Source organism: Rhincodon typus, unplaced genomic scaffold (genome assembly GCF_021869965.1).
Source record: "Rhincodon typus isolate 14 unplaced genomic scaffold, sRhiTyp1.1 hic_rhity00003441, whole genome shotgun sequence".
Lineage (NCBI taxonomy): Eukaryota > Metazoa > Chordata > Chondrichthyes > Orectolobiformes > Rhincodontidae > Rhincodon > Rhincodon typus.
The window spans coordinates 1-16,289 of NW_025969079.1; the positions used below are offsets into that span (position 1 = coordinate 1).

Consider the following 16,289-nt stretch of genomic DNA (forward strand, 5'->3'; position numbering starts at 1 on the left):
AGGAAGTAATATTTGTTTAAAAATTGTCATTTCTAGCTGCCTGCTTCTAGAGAATCAGATACATCAGTGAAAAGTGTACTTGTGAGAATGGGAACCACTGGAGGCTGTCAATATAGATAAAACATAAGAAACAGGATCAAACCATATGGCCTCTTTTATCTTCTTCAACATTGAATATGTTCACAGCTGAAATTCTGCCTTCAGTCTGCTTCCATGCCAATTCTCTGTATTATTCGATTTCCTGAGTCAATATAACATAAAATACGGGGTTCTGGTTTTTTGAATTCTATGATTTTATTTAATACCTGGGACATTCATGGATTGAAATGGTTTTAAAAATTGACCAAAAGCATTGACTTCTAATTGCCACAAATCTCATCTTATCACAAAAGTGATCATGGTGTTAGAAACCAATGATTTGAATCTTTTTGAGGTTTTGAATTAAGTTTATTGTCACATGTACTCACATGAGTTCAGTGAAAAGTTTACATGTCACCACTTACAGCACCATCTTAGGTGCAAAGGTACCGAAGTAAAGAAGCTTGGTACCAAGCAGAAAAATAAAGAAAACAAAGTTAAAGAGTTAAACATTACAGTCCTTCTTACTAAAATGTAGAAAAACAAAGAAACACAGTTAACCATTCAACGCCAAAGGCCATAAGCGCCTGGCCATGCTGGGCTCACACTCCTCACACAGGCTCGATAACAGACAAGTGAGTTAAAATCAACATTTTACCCAAAGCCAATTAAACCAGCCAGCAAGCATGCCTTGGAAGATACAAAAATGCCCTCAACTTTTAGTTTGGTTTCTACCTTTATAAGAATGCCCACACATTAGAGACGAAACTAAGAATGTAGCATTGAACTCTCTCTCTCTGCCTCTCAAAAAGGAAAAAAAAAATTGCCTGGTGACAATACTGATTAAAAGAAATATCAGAATACAGAGAACTTAAGCACTAACTATAACACTCACAATTGTTGTTGCCTCAAGGCACCAACGAAACAAATGTGCTCTCAGGTTAAAAACCTTATGCTGCAGGACATCCCAAGGACTTCACATTGTACATTTATACTGGACACATAGCACTTTGCACATTTGTACATGTATGGGTGCCCAAGTAATTTCACAGAGTCATATGATTGATGTTGCATCTTTATCATTTCACTCAGGATAATAACATCGCTCATCTTTAACGCAAGGAAACATTGCGATTGGCTGTTTACTGCTACATTAAAAAGGGTAAATGACATTTTTATTGGAAAAAGATTTGGTTGAGGGCTAAAAAAGTAATTTAAATATTTGTTCCAACGACCAGGAAGTTGAAAAGAGTGAAGTTTCACTTGCTGTTGATCAGGTCTTAACACTTGAAACCAAAGATCAGTCTAACCAGCTTGAATGTATTATGGAACATCCATAGCTCTCTAGATAAAGAATTCGAAAGATTCACAGCCCTTTTCATATTTCTATCTAACTCTGCATCAGCAGCAAACTTACATACAATTGGTCTCTGAATTTCTTTGTCTAAATCATTAACATAGCTCGCAAATTGTTGAGCCCCTCAGCCCTGATTCTTGTGGCGTTACACTAGTTCCATCGGCAATTATCCCTAATCTCTAATTCTTGTCAATTAATTAATGTTTTATCTATGCTAATATAGGGCGGCATGGTGGCTCAGTGGTTAGCGCCAGGGACCCAGGTTTGATTCCAGCCTTGGGCGACTGTCTGTGTGGAATTTGGACATTCTCCCTGTGTCTGTGTAGGTTTCCTCCCACAGTCCAAAGATGTGCAGGCTAGGTGGATTGACCATGCTAAATTGTCCGTAGTGCACAGGGACGTTTAGGTTAGGTGGGAAATACAGGGGTAGGGGAACAGGTCTAGGTGCAATGCTCTTCAGAGGGAGAGTGTGGACTTGTTGGGCCAAATGGCCTGTTTCCACACTATAGGGATTCTATGATCTATATTGCTGGCAATTACATGAGCCAATATCTTATTTAGTAACATTGTATGATACCTTACCAAATGCCTGTTGGAAATCAAATTTATTACATCCATTGCTTCTCCTTTATCTACCTTAACAGTTATATATTTAAAAAGATAATAAATTTATCAAGCTCAATTTTCCTTTGTTTGATGCGATTATTATTTTATAATCCCATTGTTAAGACTTTGGTTAAAAACAATATGCTTCAGGGGTCAGCTAGTTCAATTGATGTGGTATCATTAGATTAATCTTGGTGATGGGCATTGCAGTTCTGCATTCAGAGATTAGGCTGTGCCCTTCCAAGTGGTAAAAATGGAGGAACACCAATTCATCACCTGGGAAAAGGTGATAAATGATAATTAGGTTTCTTTTGTTCCTATTTGACCCAATGTCATGAGATTCCATGGGGTCCAACACAGTTAGTGTTCTGCAACCTCAAATAGGTCTGGTTAGGTGTTGAGACAGGATGAACACAGGTCTGGTGATGGAGGAGTCTGGGACATTGATAGGTATAATTTGGTTAGTCTGGCAATGTTAGGCTGTTGCTTATGTTATGGACTAGACCAAAAACCCTCAAAATATATTCAGAAGATAGTCTAGACACCAACCTTTTCTTATTTTAAAAGGTAAGTGTAGGGTGTTGCGTTCCAGATGCAATTCAATCGGTCAAACTTCTTGATGTTAAGCAAAATACACTTTATTCAAACACTATTGTTAAGATGCAACAAAAGAAAGAAGAAATTGGAATAACTTACTCTATCAGAAAACCTAATAGAACGATAGATTATTAAACTACTAAACAATAACTGTTCCAATGTAGTAACATCCCATAAACAGACCCTTTGGCAAAGGCAAATTCAGTAAAGTAGATTATCTCTCATGCAAACCTAGCAGCAGAAAGAGAACTTTAGCTGTAACAGAGAGAGGAATAATAGCTTCCACATCCAGCTTCAAGTCCCTATCATTTGCTACTGAAAAACTAAAACTAAAAATCATGGGTCTGTGGGTCCTTGGCCTACCCATTCAGACTGCTTCAATTGTTCCCTATTTTAAACAAAAAACAAGGCCTCAAAAGCCGTTTGCTTTACGGGCTTTCAAAAGACAGCTCACCAACTCTGTCTTAAAACCTCTCTTTCAAAATAATAAGAAAAAACACGTGTCTTAAAGCCATAGTATTGTCATACTTGATGAATCATTGAACAGAAATTGTCATGAGGGACTTGAATTGGATTTCCAGTGAATGACAGAAGCACCATGGTACCAGGCATACTACACAGTATAAGGTAGAGTGTTGTCATACTTGATTAACATTTAGATTCAGGGGAGGAATAGGATACATAAGTGCCTTGTGTAATTTTTGTCACTTATTTTTATTATTCATCCCTGTTTTGTGGGTGGCGCTGGTAAGATCAGTATGAACGGTTGTAGAATAGAAGGACCTAGGGGTGTAGGTACATAATTCTTTGAAGTTTGCGTCACGTGTAGACAGGATGGTTAAAAAGGCATTTGGCACGCTTGCCTTCATTGTTCAGTCCTTTGAGTATAGGAGTTGGGAAGTCGTGTTGAGGCTTGACAGGACATTGGTGAAGCTTCTTCTGAAGTAGTGTCCAGTTCTGGTTCCCCAGTTATAGGAAGGATATTATTAAGCTGGAAAAGATTTACCAGGATGTTGGTGGGTATGGAAGGTTTGAGTTATAAAGAAAGGCAGGATAGGCTGGGACTTTTTCCACTGGAGCACAGGAGATTGAGGGTGACCTTATAGAAGTTTATAAAATAATGAGGAGTATAGTTAGAGTTAATAGCAGTTACCTTTCCCCTATTATAGGGGATGTCAAGGCTAGGGGGCACATTTTTAAGGTGAGAGGAGAGAGATTTATAAAAAGACATGAGGGGGCAAATTGTTTACATAGAAAATGGTTTAGGTGTGGATTTAACTTCCTGAGGAAGTGGTGGATGTGGGTACAATTACAACATTTGAAAGACATTTGGGTAAGTACAAACGTAGAAAAGGGTTGGAGGGATATGGGCCAGGAGCAGACAGGTGGGACTAATTTAGTTTGGGATTATGTTTGGCATGGACTGGTTGGACTGAAGGGTCTGTTTCTGTCCTGTATGATTCTATGACTCTATGACCAGTTGCCTTAATTGAGTATTGCTAAGCCAGTGAGTTGGGCCAGTCCCAACGTTTCCATCACAGCCTGCTGCCTAGGCCTCGATGCAGCGTAAGGGAAATGAAGGCATACCCATTATGATGCCAGAGGGTCTGGGATTGATCCTTAAGAGCATCAGTGGTGAAATTTCTGTCGCAATTTTTAGGTATTACTATTTTTTTGTTTTTATTAACTATTTAATGTTATATTTACTGTTTAACTATAAGTGTAATGATTTTGCAATTGGAGTTAGTTTTGTTATTTAATGATTTCTAGTGAATGAGGAAACAGCCTGGCAATGGGTGTAGTGGTATGAAATGAGGTGAAGCTGTGTCGGAGAATATCCGGGGATATCAGGGAAGGGGTTATGGGTCTTGGTGGAGAGAGGGTAGATCTGAGTGAGATCAGTATGATGAGGGCAATTTTGAGGGGGTGGGGGTTGGGGAGCCATTGATGCAGGTTGGTTTAATAGTTACTCAGGAATTAGGGTAATTCCTTTAGCTTTTCCTGGGTAACCTTTAGTCAGAACCATCCTAAGTGTTGAACTGTAAATCAGAATTCCAGACGAAAAGGTTCCTAATGCTGATAATTGCCCAACAAAAGTTTTAATTTGGCAGGTAATTCCTAAGAAGTCAGCTGCATCAGGACTTGCGCGTGGTAAAAATCATGCAGTTCCCTCCCCAAGGGCATTGTGAGTTTACTTACAGCAAATCGAGCGCAGCAGTTCAAGAAGGCAGCTCACCACCACTTCCTCAAGGGCAACCAGGGACAGGCAATAAATGTTGACCTACCCACACCCAATGAGTGAATTAAAGAAAATATGATTTCCCTTTCACAACTTCTGCCTTTTCTAAGTGTCTGCTATCATAATAATAATAGCTAAACTTCATTAATAATTGACAATTCTTGTCCAGATTGCTACAATATGAAGATCTGAGCCATTTATTTATAGCTAATCTGATAAATGCTGGTGTTGCAAGTGTTAAGGATCTTTGACATTTCTCTTTCTATATTCTTTTCATGAATTGCACCTGTTTAAAGAGGGAAAAAAATATCCTCATTCCAATAAGATAAGTGATAACATATGTTTCAAAGTTGAACTTAATTTTAGATTTGCTCAGAATCTGGTCAAACTAGGAAGTGGCCTCCTTTTATGCAAATAGTTAAACAACAGGAATGATTCATAAGCTGGAATTTCAGAAATATTCTAACAGAAGGTGTTGGAGGTTTGAAGGTGAGTGTCATCTGATATTATGAGATTAGCTCCATTTGGGAAACCCTGGTTGCTTGTCATTTTCCTTTAGAATATTTGGAAATTTAGCATTTAGATACTTACTACTTTGAATTAGTTCTTCATTCAAATTTTGTTTTACTCTTAAGTACTGAAATAATTTGTTATTCTTCTGTTTAGCCAGTGCTTTTTGCTGGGTTCTCCTTTGTTCTTCTGGTCACCCTTTACATGTCACTGGTTAATCTTGTAATCATCTGAGTAAGTCTTTGCATTTTCTTTCTCCACAAATGGTAAAAGTCAATTTTACTCTTAATTTGTCTTGTAATTAGATCATAAATTTAGGAAAATATTTGCTCAGAAAATGTATTTTATCCTGCATACTCAGAGTTATATCTTGAAAGATACTGTGCTCATCATTAAGACCCAACAGCATTCTTTCTAATAGTTCCTTTGAACTTTGCCTTTTTAATGTTAAATATCTGGCTCTTGATCTCAGGTACCTCTGACTATCCAGTCATGCTCAACTTGATCAGTCTTTGAATCCTCTCCTCCATGGGTGTGACAACTTCCATGCCTTGAAACAAATAGTTTGAGGAAGGGGATGATCAAATGTGTAAATGTGCAGAACAATATTGAAAATTGTTCAGAGAAGAGGTTCAAACAAAAAGGATGCTGCTAGTGCAAAACAGTGAGATATACAAATTGCCATAAAACATTCTCTTGACCTGGGTCTTTTTTTTTTAAGTAATTTGGTATGATTTGTCATTTATCCCTATATTTTCTACTGTCCCCAACAGCTTGTAACCTTTGTTCAGTAGTCACATTATCTCTGACACATAGCATGAAAGAACGCTCTTGAAAAGAGTTGGAAATAGGTGGGATTGCAGATGTTAATGCCAGACATATTTTACTATTCACAAACTAAAACAGAGAGAAAAATAATAAACTTTAAATACGTAATCTCTGTATTTTAAAACTGTATATAACTCATGTTGTCTCTGACTGCTAGCACGGTTTGTAAATAGAGCACATTGCAATACCATTGTCATTGACATTGACAATGGTATTGCAAAGTACAGTTTTCAGGCTTTTAATCCAGTAATTAATAGGTCTTACATTTCTTTTTTGTGCTTTAATTTGGAAGAGAACCCATGACTATTTTACTGAAGCTCACTATTACTACCACTGTTAAGATGTGTTTAGTTCGGAAAAGATATTTTCTGTTTCTGGAGATAAATAGTTAAAAATGAAATATCAGTGCTTTGCCAGTTATGTGTTATATGGGTTTGTACCTATTTATCTTGTCACGTTTCTATGTACATGTATGCCAGTGTGTGCTGTCGTCTGTCTACTTCTATGTCTGCTTGCTTCAGGAAATGTGTGGCCTTGTAGGAATGTACACCTGTGCAGTTTGTTGTTTATGTTTTCAAGTTTTAATATATTAGTGATCCATCTGTGCAATCCCTGACATTGTCTGAATGTGGATTTTTCAGAATGGCACCTCTGTGGTCTCTGAGTGTGCTCCTCGCTGCATTCGTCCTGCTTCAGAATGATAGAGTTCATGCAGGTAAGAGGCTGAACCAACAATTCAAATCTTTATCATGTAGTCTGGTAGAGTAGAAGAAGTTGAGCCCAACTCTCCAAATTTGTCTCACTTTACTTCAGGCTAAATCACGTGTGCAACAGCAAATATAAGAGGACTACTGTGTTAGAATAGCCTTTTAATAACTAAAATTAAACAATTGCAAAGTTTATCTTGACAGGACATGCAAATGGAAATTTCTCACCGTTAGTAAGTTTGAAGCAAAAACATGAACAGCTAAGCCAAAGATAATACATGCATCTGAGGGAATTTAACCTGACTCTCATGACATTTGTGTATATTCACTTATTTCTTGGATTTAAAGGTTTTAAATAGACAAATTTACGATATTGGAAATTTTGGTAATGAGTCACATTAAATCCTGCAAAATTCAGATCCCATTAGAACTTTTACTAAAGTAAAACATAAGCTACATTCAAGTCTATATATAGATAACATGCAATATATATCTAGAATGTGATGGATAGATATTTATAATCAACTTATTCAGACATATCTCAGGTGCATGAGGGGAACCCTTATATGCTGGCTTTCTAGTCCAGAGTATGGACAATACAACTACACTACAAGAATCCATAAAGATGCAATGGATATGCCAAGGTGAAATTGCTCTGAAATTATCACACAAGCTGAAAAGGGTCATAAGTCATGATGAGATAGTAAATGTAAATCTCCTATTAATTAGTGATTTCTGCCGGTTAACCTCCAACATCACCACACAGAATACGACTACCAGGAAACAAACGGTTTATCAAGACTTTCACAAAAAAGTAGATCAATTGAATGCTCTAATACTTTGCTCAGTTTTTTTCAAGTGACTGCTGGTCAATTAATTAATTATTATAGCAGACCAGGACTTGCCTAAATGACTTCAATGACTGCTGGTTACTTACCTGATATACCCAGTGCCTACTAATTAACTAAATTTAAATTAATTTTGAATGAATTTATAGCAAATGCTACAGTAGGAGAAACAAATATGGGTCAGTGCCCTCAATTAATTGGTGCTTTCTAGGAGAGAGGAACATATGTGGAGGGGAGGAATTGTAATTGATAGCGTAAAGGGGGAGGAGGCTGTCATTGACAGTGGGACAGGAAAGGGCTTCAATTTTCAGCACAGGGAGGAACCGGGCTGTCATTTAGGGAGAGAGAGTGTGGGGCTTTAATTGTTAGCTGAAAGAGGGAGGGCTGTAATGGGCAGTCCAGAGGGAAGGAGCTGTAATTGTTTTTTATTCAGTCAAGGGATGTGGGTGTTGCTGGTTAGAAAAAAATATATTTTCCATTACTGTTACCATTGAGAATGTAAAGGTGAGCTGCCTTCGTGGTGCAGGTAGTTATTTCCAGGTTTTGACTCAGTGATGGTGAAAGAACAGTGATATATTTCCAAGTCAGGATGTTGAGTGGGTTGGAGAGGAGCTTGCAGATGGTTGTGTTCCCATGGTATGTATTGCCCTCGTCCTTCTGGATATAGTGGTTATGAGTTTGGAAGATGCTAAGAAGCCTCAGTGAACTTCTACAGTTCATCTTGTAGATAGCACACACTGTTGCTAATGTGTATTGGTGGTGGAAGGAGTGAATGTCAGTGTTTGTTAATATGGTGCCAATCAAGCAGGCTGCTTTGTCCTGGATGATGTTGAGCTCCTTGAGTGTTGTTGAAGCTGCACCCATCCAAGCAAGTGGGGACTATTCCATCACACTCCTGACCTGTGCCTTGTAGATGATGGCCAGGCTGTAGGGAGTCAAGTGGTCGAGTTATTTGCTACAGGATTCCTAGTCTCTGACCTGCTCTTGTAGCCAGTGTTTATAAGGCTAGTCCAGTTCAATTTCTGGTTAATGGTAACCCCCAGGATGTTGATGGGGTTGTGGGAATTCAGTGATGCCAACACCATCAATGTCAAGAGGTGGGTGGTGAAATTATCTCTTTATTGAAGATAATCATTGCCCGATTCTTGGTGGGAAGGTGATAGCCTAATAGCATTATCAGGAGACTATTAATCCATAGACCCAGATTATGCTCTTGGGACCTGGGTTCAAAGCCCATCATGGCAGATAATGAAATCTGAATTCAATTAGAAACTGAAATTAAGAGTCTAATGTTGACCTTTGCTGATTGTGGTCAACTCTTAACTACCTTCTGGGCAATAAATACTAGCCTAGCCAGTGATGCCAGCATATCAAATGAATAAAAAAAACAAATTGGTGTAGTGCAAATGTTACGTGCTACTTTTTAAGCCCAAGCCTGGATATTAGCCAAGCCTTGGTGCATTTGAACAGGAACTGCTTCAGTACGTGAGGAGTTGTACATATTGCTGAACATTGTGCAATCATCAGTGACATCCCCACTTCTGACCTTGTAATGAACGACGGTCATACATTAAGCAGCTGGTTGTGCCTAGGATACCACTTTAGATGACTCTAGCAGAGATGTCCTGCAGCCGAGATGTCTGACCCCCAACATCCCCAAATATCTTTTGTATCAGATACCACTCCAACCAGCAGAACAATTTCCCCTTGATTCCCATTGACTCCAGTTTTGCTAGGGCTCCTTGAAGCCACACTCAGTCAAATGTAGCCATGATGTCAGAGGCAGTCACTTTTACATCACCAATGGTATTCAACACTTTTGTCCATGTGTGAACCAAGACTTTAATGAAATCAGGAGCTAAGTGGCTCTCAGGGAACACAAATTGGGTGTCAGTGAGCAGGCTATTGCTAAGCAACTGCTGCTTGGTAGCATTGTTAAACACCACTTTGATCACTTTACCTCTGATTGAGAGTAGATTGAGGCTGTTATTGACTGGGTTTTAATTTCTTCTGCTACTTGTGAAAATGACAAACCTGAGTGATTTTCCACATTGTCAAGTAGATGCCAATGTTGTAGCTCTACTGGCATATTCTGGCACACAAGTCTTCAGTACTTTTGCTGGAATGTTGTCCAAGACCATAGCCTTTGCTGCCTCAAGTGCCTTCAGCCATTTCTTGATATGATGTGAATTAAATTGAATTGGCTGAAGACCACCATTCTCCCTGAACTCCTCTCCTCATAGTTGCTACCAATCACACCAACTCTCCATCAGAGCCCCTTTCCTTGCAGTTTTTCCCAATGCAACTTTTCATCTTGTAGCCTTTCCCTCATAACCTGTCTCCATTGGAGTCCATCTCCCTCTCCCCACTACAGCAACTATCCCTTATCAACTTTCTCATTGGTACAAGACCAATAATCAGGACTGAGCCAGTCAATTTCCGGCTGCTTCCCTCCTGAATCTGCTGCTGATAGGCTCACCAGTGACTCATTAGTCAGCCTATAAGCAACAAGCATGGAAGACAAGCAGCTTGTGATTGGCTCCTCATAGATTTTGTCATGTTCACATATAGCTGTGACCTTTTTCTCATTGGCCATCTTATATCATTCAATTTTCCATGATTTGTTGGGGGTAGTTTTTAAAGGACAAACTCAGCAGCTGGCTTGTTTATTTTGAATTCTCATGCTTCTGCCCATGAATTTTGGCTTCTTGCTCTTCAGCACAAGTAGTTACTTTTCGAGGAACAAAAACAAAGTTGCTGGAAAAGCTCAGCAGGTCTGGCAGCATCTGTGAAGGAAAAAAACAGAGTTAAGTAAAACAGTCTGAGGAAGGGTCACCAGACCTGAAACGTTAACTATGTTTTTTTGCCTCACAGATGCTGCCAGACGTGCTGAGCTTTTCCAGCAACTTTGTTTTTGTTCCTGATTTACAACATATGCTGTTCCTTCAGTTTTTAGTTACTTTTCCAGCCTCTCTAGAGGAACAACACAATTCCACTCTCCCTTACTCATTGTAACCAGTTGTCACCACCTCCTGAGTCACTAACAACTTTTCCAAAGTGAGCGTCTCTAGGATGATCTGGACATAAGTAAGGTACATAATGGAGTTAGTAAAGACAAATGGCACAGCCTGGTGCATCTAAATATTGTCTCTTCCTACAAGTGTCCCTGTATTTTATGAAATACACAAGTGCTTGTTAGTTCTGAAAACTATGACAAAATACAGGAGAAGATCAAACTTTAAAATAAGCTTATGATAGTCACAAAAAACTTAACACTGCAGATAGCATAAAGAAGTATAGAGAGTACAGAGGTCAAGTTAAAAAGAAAAGAAATCAGAGAAAAGGCATGAAAAAAAAAATTAGCTAGCAAGGTAAAGGAAAAACCTAAAAAGATGTTTTACCAGCACATAAACAGCAAAAGGATAGTTAAGGAAAAAGTAGGGCCAATCAGAGATGTAAAAGGAAACTAGTGTGAAGATGCAGAGGATGTGGGGAAAAACTTTAGATGATTTTTTTGTCTCTGTATTCACGAAGGAAAGGGATGGTGTAACCTTATAGTAATCCATGAGGAATGGTGTGAAATATTGGACAAATTAATCATAACCTGAGAGGAAGTGTTAAAGGAGTTAGAATCCTTAAGTGAATAAGTTGCCAGGGCTGAATGGATTGTTCCCTAGGATGTTGAAGGAGGTCAGGAAGGAAACAGCAGATGCTCTGATGATTATTTTCCAATCTTCAATAGACACAGGTGACATGCTGGAGGACTGGAGGAATGCAAATATGGTACTGTTGTTTAAAAAAGATACAATGTAAATGTCAATAAATTTATAAACCAGTTCGTTTTACTTCAGCAGTGGGTAAATTGTTAGAATCAATTCTGAGAGATTGAATGAGCTGTCACTTAGGAAGGCATGGACTAGTCAGCCTTTGTGAAGAGAAGGCCATGCCTTACAAATTTAATTGATTATCCTTGTCACATCCTCAAAAAATTAAATGAGAGTAGTGCAGGGATGTTTTCCACATGGATTTTAGTAAGGCATTTGACAAGGTCCAACATGGCAGACTGGCCAAAAAGATAAAAGCCTGCAGAATAAAGGGTGATATGTCAAATTGAATCCAAAATTGGCTTAATAACAGGAAACAAAGGATAATGGGTTTGTGATTGGAAAGCTTTTTCAAGTGGTGTTCCGCAGGGCTTGGTGTTTGGACCCCTGCTCTTTGTTTTATACATTAATGATTTGGACTTGAACATAAGGGACACAATTGGGAAATTTGCAGGCAACAGAAAAATTGGCCAAATAATAGAGGATAATAGAGGATAGCTGTGAGCTCCAAAATGATACAGATGGATTAGTGGAGTGGGCAGGAAAGTGGCAGATGGAGTTCAACTCTAAGTGTGAGGTAATGCATTTAGGGAGGTCAGGCAGTAAAAGGGTATACACAATAAATGGGAATATACTGACAGGGGTAGATGAAGTGAGAGATCTTGCACGTGCAAATGACAGATTCCTAAAGGTAGCAAGACAGGTAGGTAGGGTTGTAATGAAGGCATATGGAATGTTTTCTTTTGGCAAAGATATAGAATACAAGGATATAATGATGAAACTGTATAAGACACTGCTGAGGTCACGGCGAGAGTGTTGTGTGCAGTTCTGGTCACCGCATTACAGGAAGGATATAATTTCTCTGGAGAGAGTGCTGAGAAGATTTACTAGAATGTTTCCAGGGCTAGAGAACTGTAGCTACTAGGAGAAATTGAGAGATTGGGGTTGTTTTCCTTGAAACAGAGAAGGCTGAGGGGGTAACACGATGGTGATATATATGAAATGATCAGAGATACAGATAGACAGAAGGAACCTGTTTCCCTTGGCAGACAGTTCAAAAACCAGGGGTCATAGGTTCAAGCTGAGTGCCAGGATTAGACATGATGTGAGGTAAAAGTGTTTTTACGTAGAGGATGGAAGATATCTGGAATTCACTGCCTGAGTTGTTGGTGAACGAACAGACCCTAAACTCTTTTAAAAAGAACCTGGATCTGCACCTTAACTGCAGTAGGCTGCAGGGCTATTGGCCGTGTGCAGGAAGATGGGATTAGAAAGGGCATCTGGATGTCTTTGGGTCAGCATGGACAAGATGGCCAAATGCTCTCCTTCTATGCTGTATTATTTGTATGGTTCAAATAAACAAATAATATGTGGCAATTGCAATGTTTTGGGAGAGTAGTTGTAGCAGAGAATACTGAGAAAGGAAACAGCTCAATATATACAAAAATTCGATTTCACTTTGTGTGTGTCTCTATATCCTCTCCTGTCTTTCTATCAATGGTAGTCTAAGACGTACCCTACCATTTTCTTTGAATGATGGAGATTGTTCCCAAATTACTTCTGTTTCATTTTCTAACACTGTAGATTAAGGAAGAATGTAAAAATATCTCAGTACATTAACAGGTTGTTTGTTTCACTGTAACAGTTTTACTATACTTCCATGTATTCAGCTTTTCATTCAATCTTTCAATCTCTTATCTCAAAAAATGTTTTTATGTATCCTACTGGCACTGTGTGACTGAGAGGTGTTGTGTTTCTATTGTAGATGACGATGAACCCCTGGGCAGTCCATTTGTACAAAGAGCTGTACGTGAAGCCATTGAACTGGTGGACAAAGCATATAAGGGGACCAGAGTTAGGTGGGTTCTTTGCTTATGTAAGTGTCAGGTTGGGTTTTCCATAAGGAGCTCAACTCCCTAAATTTGTGTGGAATAAGGACTATCATATTTAGAATGCAAAGAACATCTTTTATGAAGAGCAAATTTCAGCAGAGACTGTCAATTTGAAATACAGAAGAACATGTTAAAATACTCAGCACGTAAGGCAGCTTTTGTATAGGAAGAAAAAGTTAATAGTTCAGGTCTGCCATCTTTCATCGCTTTTTTGTTGATGTGTTAGTTCATTCAAAGATCTGGTATTGTCCTAAATTGCTAACCTCTTATTCTAGGCCTATAAACCCTCGGCTGGACACTCCAGATAGTGAAAACAGCTTCTCTGCAATCTTTGAAGAATTATACACATTTCTGTGTTTTCATGCTACATTCTCATATGCCCAAAACAAAATATACCCATTCTACTCACTCCCTTTTCAAAGCACAGCCCTCATATGTTAGGAATCAAACTAGTGTGCCTTCACTACAGCAGCTAAGTACATTTTTCCTTACTAAAGAAGTGAAAACTACACACAATTCTCTAGCTGCTATTGCAGCAAGTCCTCTGCACTATTACAATGTACCCCCGAGAAAGAAATGCCAGCATACCACTTTCCTTCCTAATTGTGTAGTGTTGTACCATTTTAAAGCAGCAATTTGTAGTGTTCACTTGAAATTGCCCTATTGAACAGCACCAGTAGATGGAGGAAGAGAAAAAGCGGGAGCCAGAGCAGTAAAGCTGTTGGTAAAGTATCTAGACTGTTTAATTCTGCAATATTAAATCCTCATCTCTCTCAACACCTAAGAATCCCAAATCAGTCAAAAACCTCACAAATTGCTTGCTGCATCTTCTATTAGTCATTCTCTAGGGCACCCAAATCCCTCTTAATGCCAACATAATTCTCACCTTTTAACACAAATCCTTATACAATTGCTTTATCCATTGCTGACTTATTTCCATCCACCTTGCGGCTTGCTTTAGCTCCCAGCTTTGTATCATCAGCAAACTTGCATATAGTACACACAGTGCTCTTATCTAAGCCATTGATCAGTGAGTGAATCTCCATCACTGACTTTATGATTCTGACACTGAGTTGTTCATTTTAACATGCTATGGGTGTAGTCTGAGTCAGGATCTGAATTCCTCATTTTCTCTGTCTGACCTAAGTCTATTAATTTCCAGCCAAAAAGAGCGGCTGAGCAAAAGATCCTTGAAGGCTGGTGACCTCCTGCGTTTCTTCAAGCACCCAATGGCAGAGACCAGAGTTGCCGTGCGGTCAGCGGAGTACATGGAAAACACACTGCGCCTCATTCAGCACCACGTCCATCGAGTTCACAAACGCTCACTGAATGCAACAGGTCAGTTAGAGAACAAGAGACTGTGGCCTGGAGCACACACAAAAATGGTTTCATTGGCCCAGTCTCCTCCTCCTATCATTGCCAGTGAATGATATCACTGTGACTTTACAAATCCATTACAAACTGAGCCATGTGAGGATGACTCAGAAAAGTCACATTTGCAGGAAGGTGGTGCAGACAGGGGTCAGGGTGGGTGTGAGTCAGGGCAGGTTAGTGGTGGTGATTGAATTCAGTAAACCGAGAGGCTGTGTACTGTCTGCCTTGCAGCGGCTTACCCAGCATTTTACCGGATTGCTCAGTTCAAGACCTGCTTCTTGGGTCAGGTTTGTGCCCCAGTGAGACAGTCAATCTGTCCCATCCTTTCAGCAGGAACAGGATCAGGGTGGATTTCCTGGGAGGGGACTTTTGATTTGACAAGACAGTGTCAGCTCTAGCTGTTGCCCAATTTGAGAAGTCGTGCGATCATAAACACCCCCAGAAGCACCTATTTGGGAGCTGGGGAAGGTCTCCCTTACGTAGCCATGTGAATCACAGGTCAAACTCCCAGGGGCACAAACAGCAGACCATACAGTAGCACGAACCCACAGCCAGAACATGGAGTGTTTTGAACATCTGCACTGTTACCTAACCAAGAATTTACCAACTATAAATACTGCGGCTCCTACTGAAACAGAAAATTCAATTGTTGTTTAACAGGTGTAAGTACTGTGTGAATATCTCAGATCAGAACTGGTTAACGAGTGTGTGTGTTTCCTGCAGATTTGTTAACACCAAGTGACCTGGATGCCATTGCGCGTGTCACAGGCTGTCTAGCTGTACGTCAGCCCCCACTCTGTAAAAGCGACTGTTTTACAGACCGATACAGGACCTTCACCTCTGTGTGCAACAACAGGTAGGAACTGATGCTGCTGGTGACCACTTTGTTAAGGTCCAAGAAGGACCAGGAGGCTGAAATGTTTAACAGGTGGAGCGTTACGAAGGCGATGTACACTCAACATACAGCGAAGTTAGACCCACCCAAAATAGCAGATGACATCATTATGTCACATGTTTGGGCTCTTAAAGTGACAGTCCAACAAACATACAACATCCACCCCCTCCCCACGCCCCAATAAGAGATTCCTGCGATGAAAACATCCACAATATTGACAATCATGTATACAACAGTCAGTAGGTAAGACGTTCTGAGATGTCAATTCCTGTGTGGCTGTCAGCGCTCCTCAGGAGTCCATTTATTTTTCTCATGGACTTCGACATCATCTGTCATTGTCTTTTTCCTGAGACCACTGAATGTTTGTATAATGTCAGGCTATTATGCGCTAAGATACTGAATTGACAAGGTGACTAAAGTGTTTAATAGCAGGAGCTTTACGAAGGAGATGTTGCATCAAGGTTGGACTATTCTGTTTCCCAAATGATCAATAATGTCAACAGTATGTCACGTGATCAGACTCTTAAAGTGACA

General features: G+C 39.5%; 1 protein-coding gene across 1 annotated transcript; it reads left to right on the forward strand.

Annotated features, from left to right (window-relative positions):
- Positions 1-5,351: 5,351 nt before the first annotated feature.
- On the forward strand, positions 5,352-15,716 carry LOC125481756 (myeloperoxidase-like; the record flags this gene model as incomplete). Its single annotated transcript, XM_048593666.1, has 5 exons — positions 5,352-5,366; positions 6,857-6,930; positions 13,360-13,453; positions 14,649-14,824; positions 15,584-15,716. Coding segments are annotated over exons 2-5 (476 nt in total), but the record flags the coding sequence as incomplete, so codon positions are not given.
- Positions 15,717-16,289: the final 573 nt, after the last annotated feature.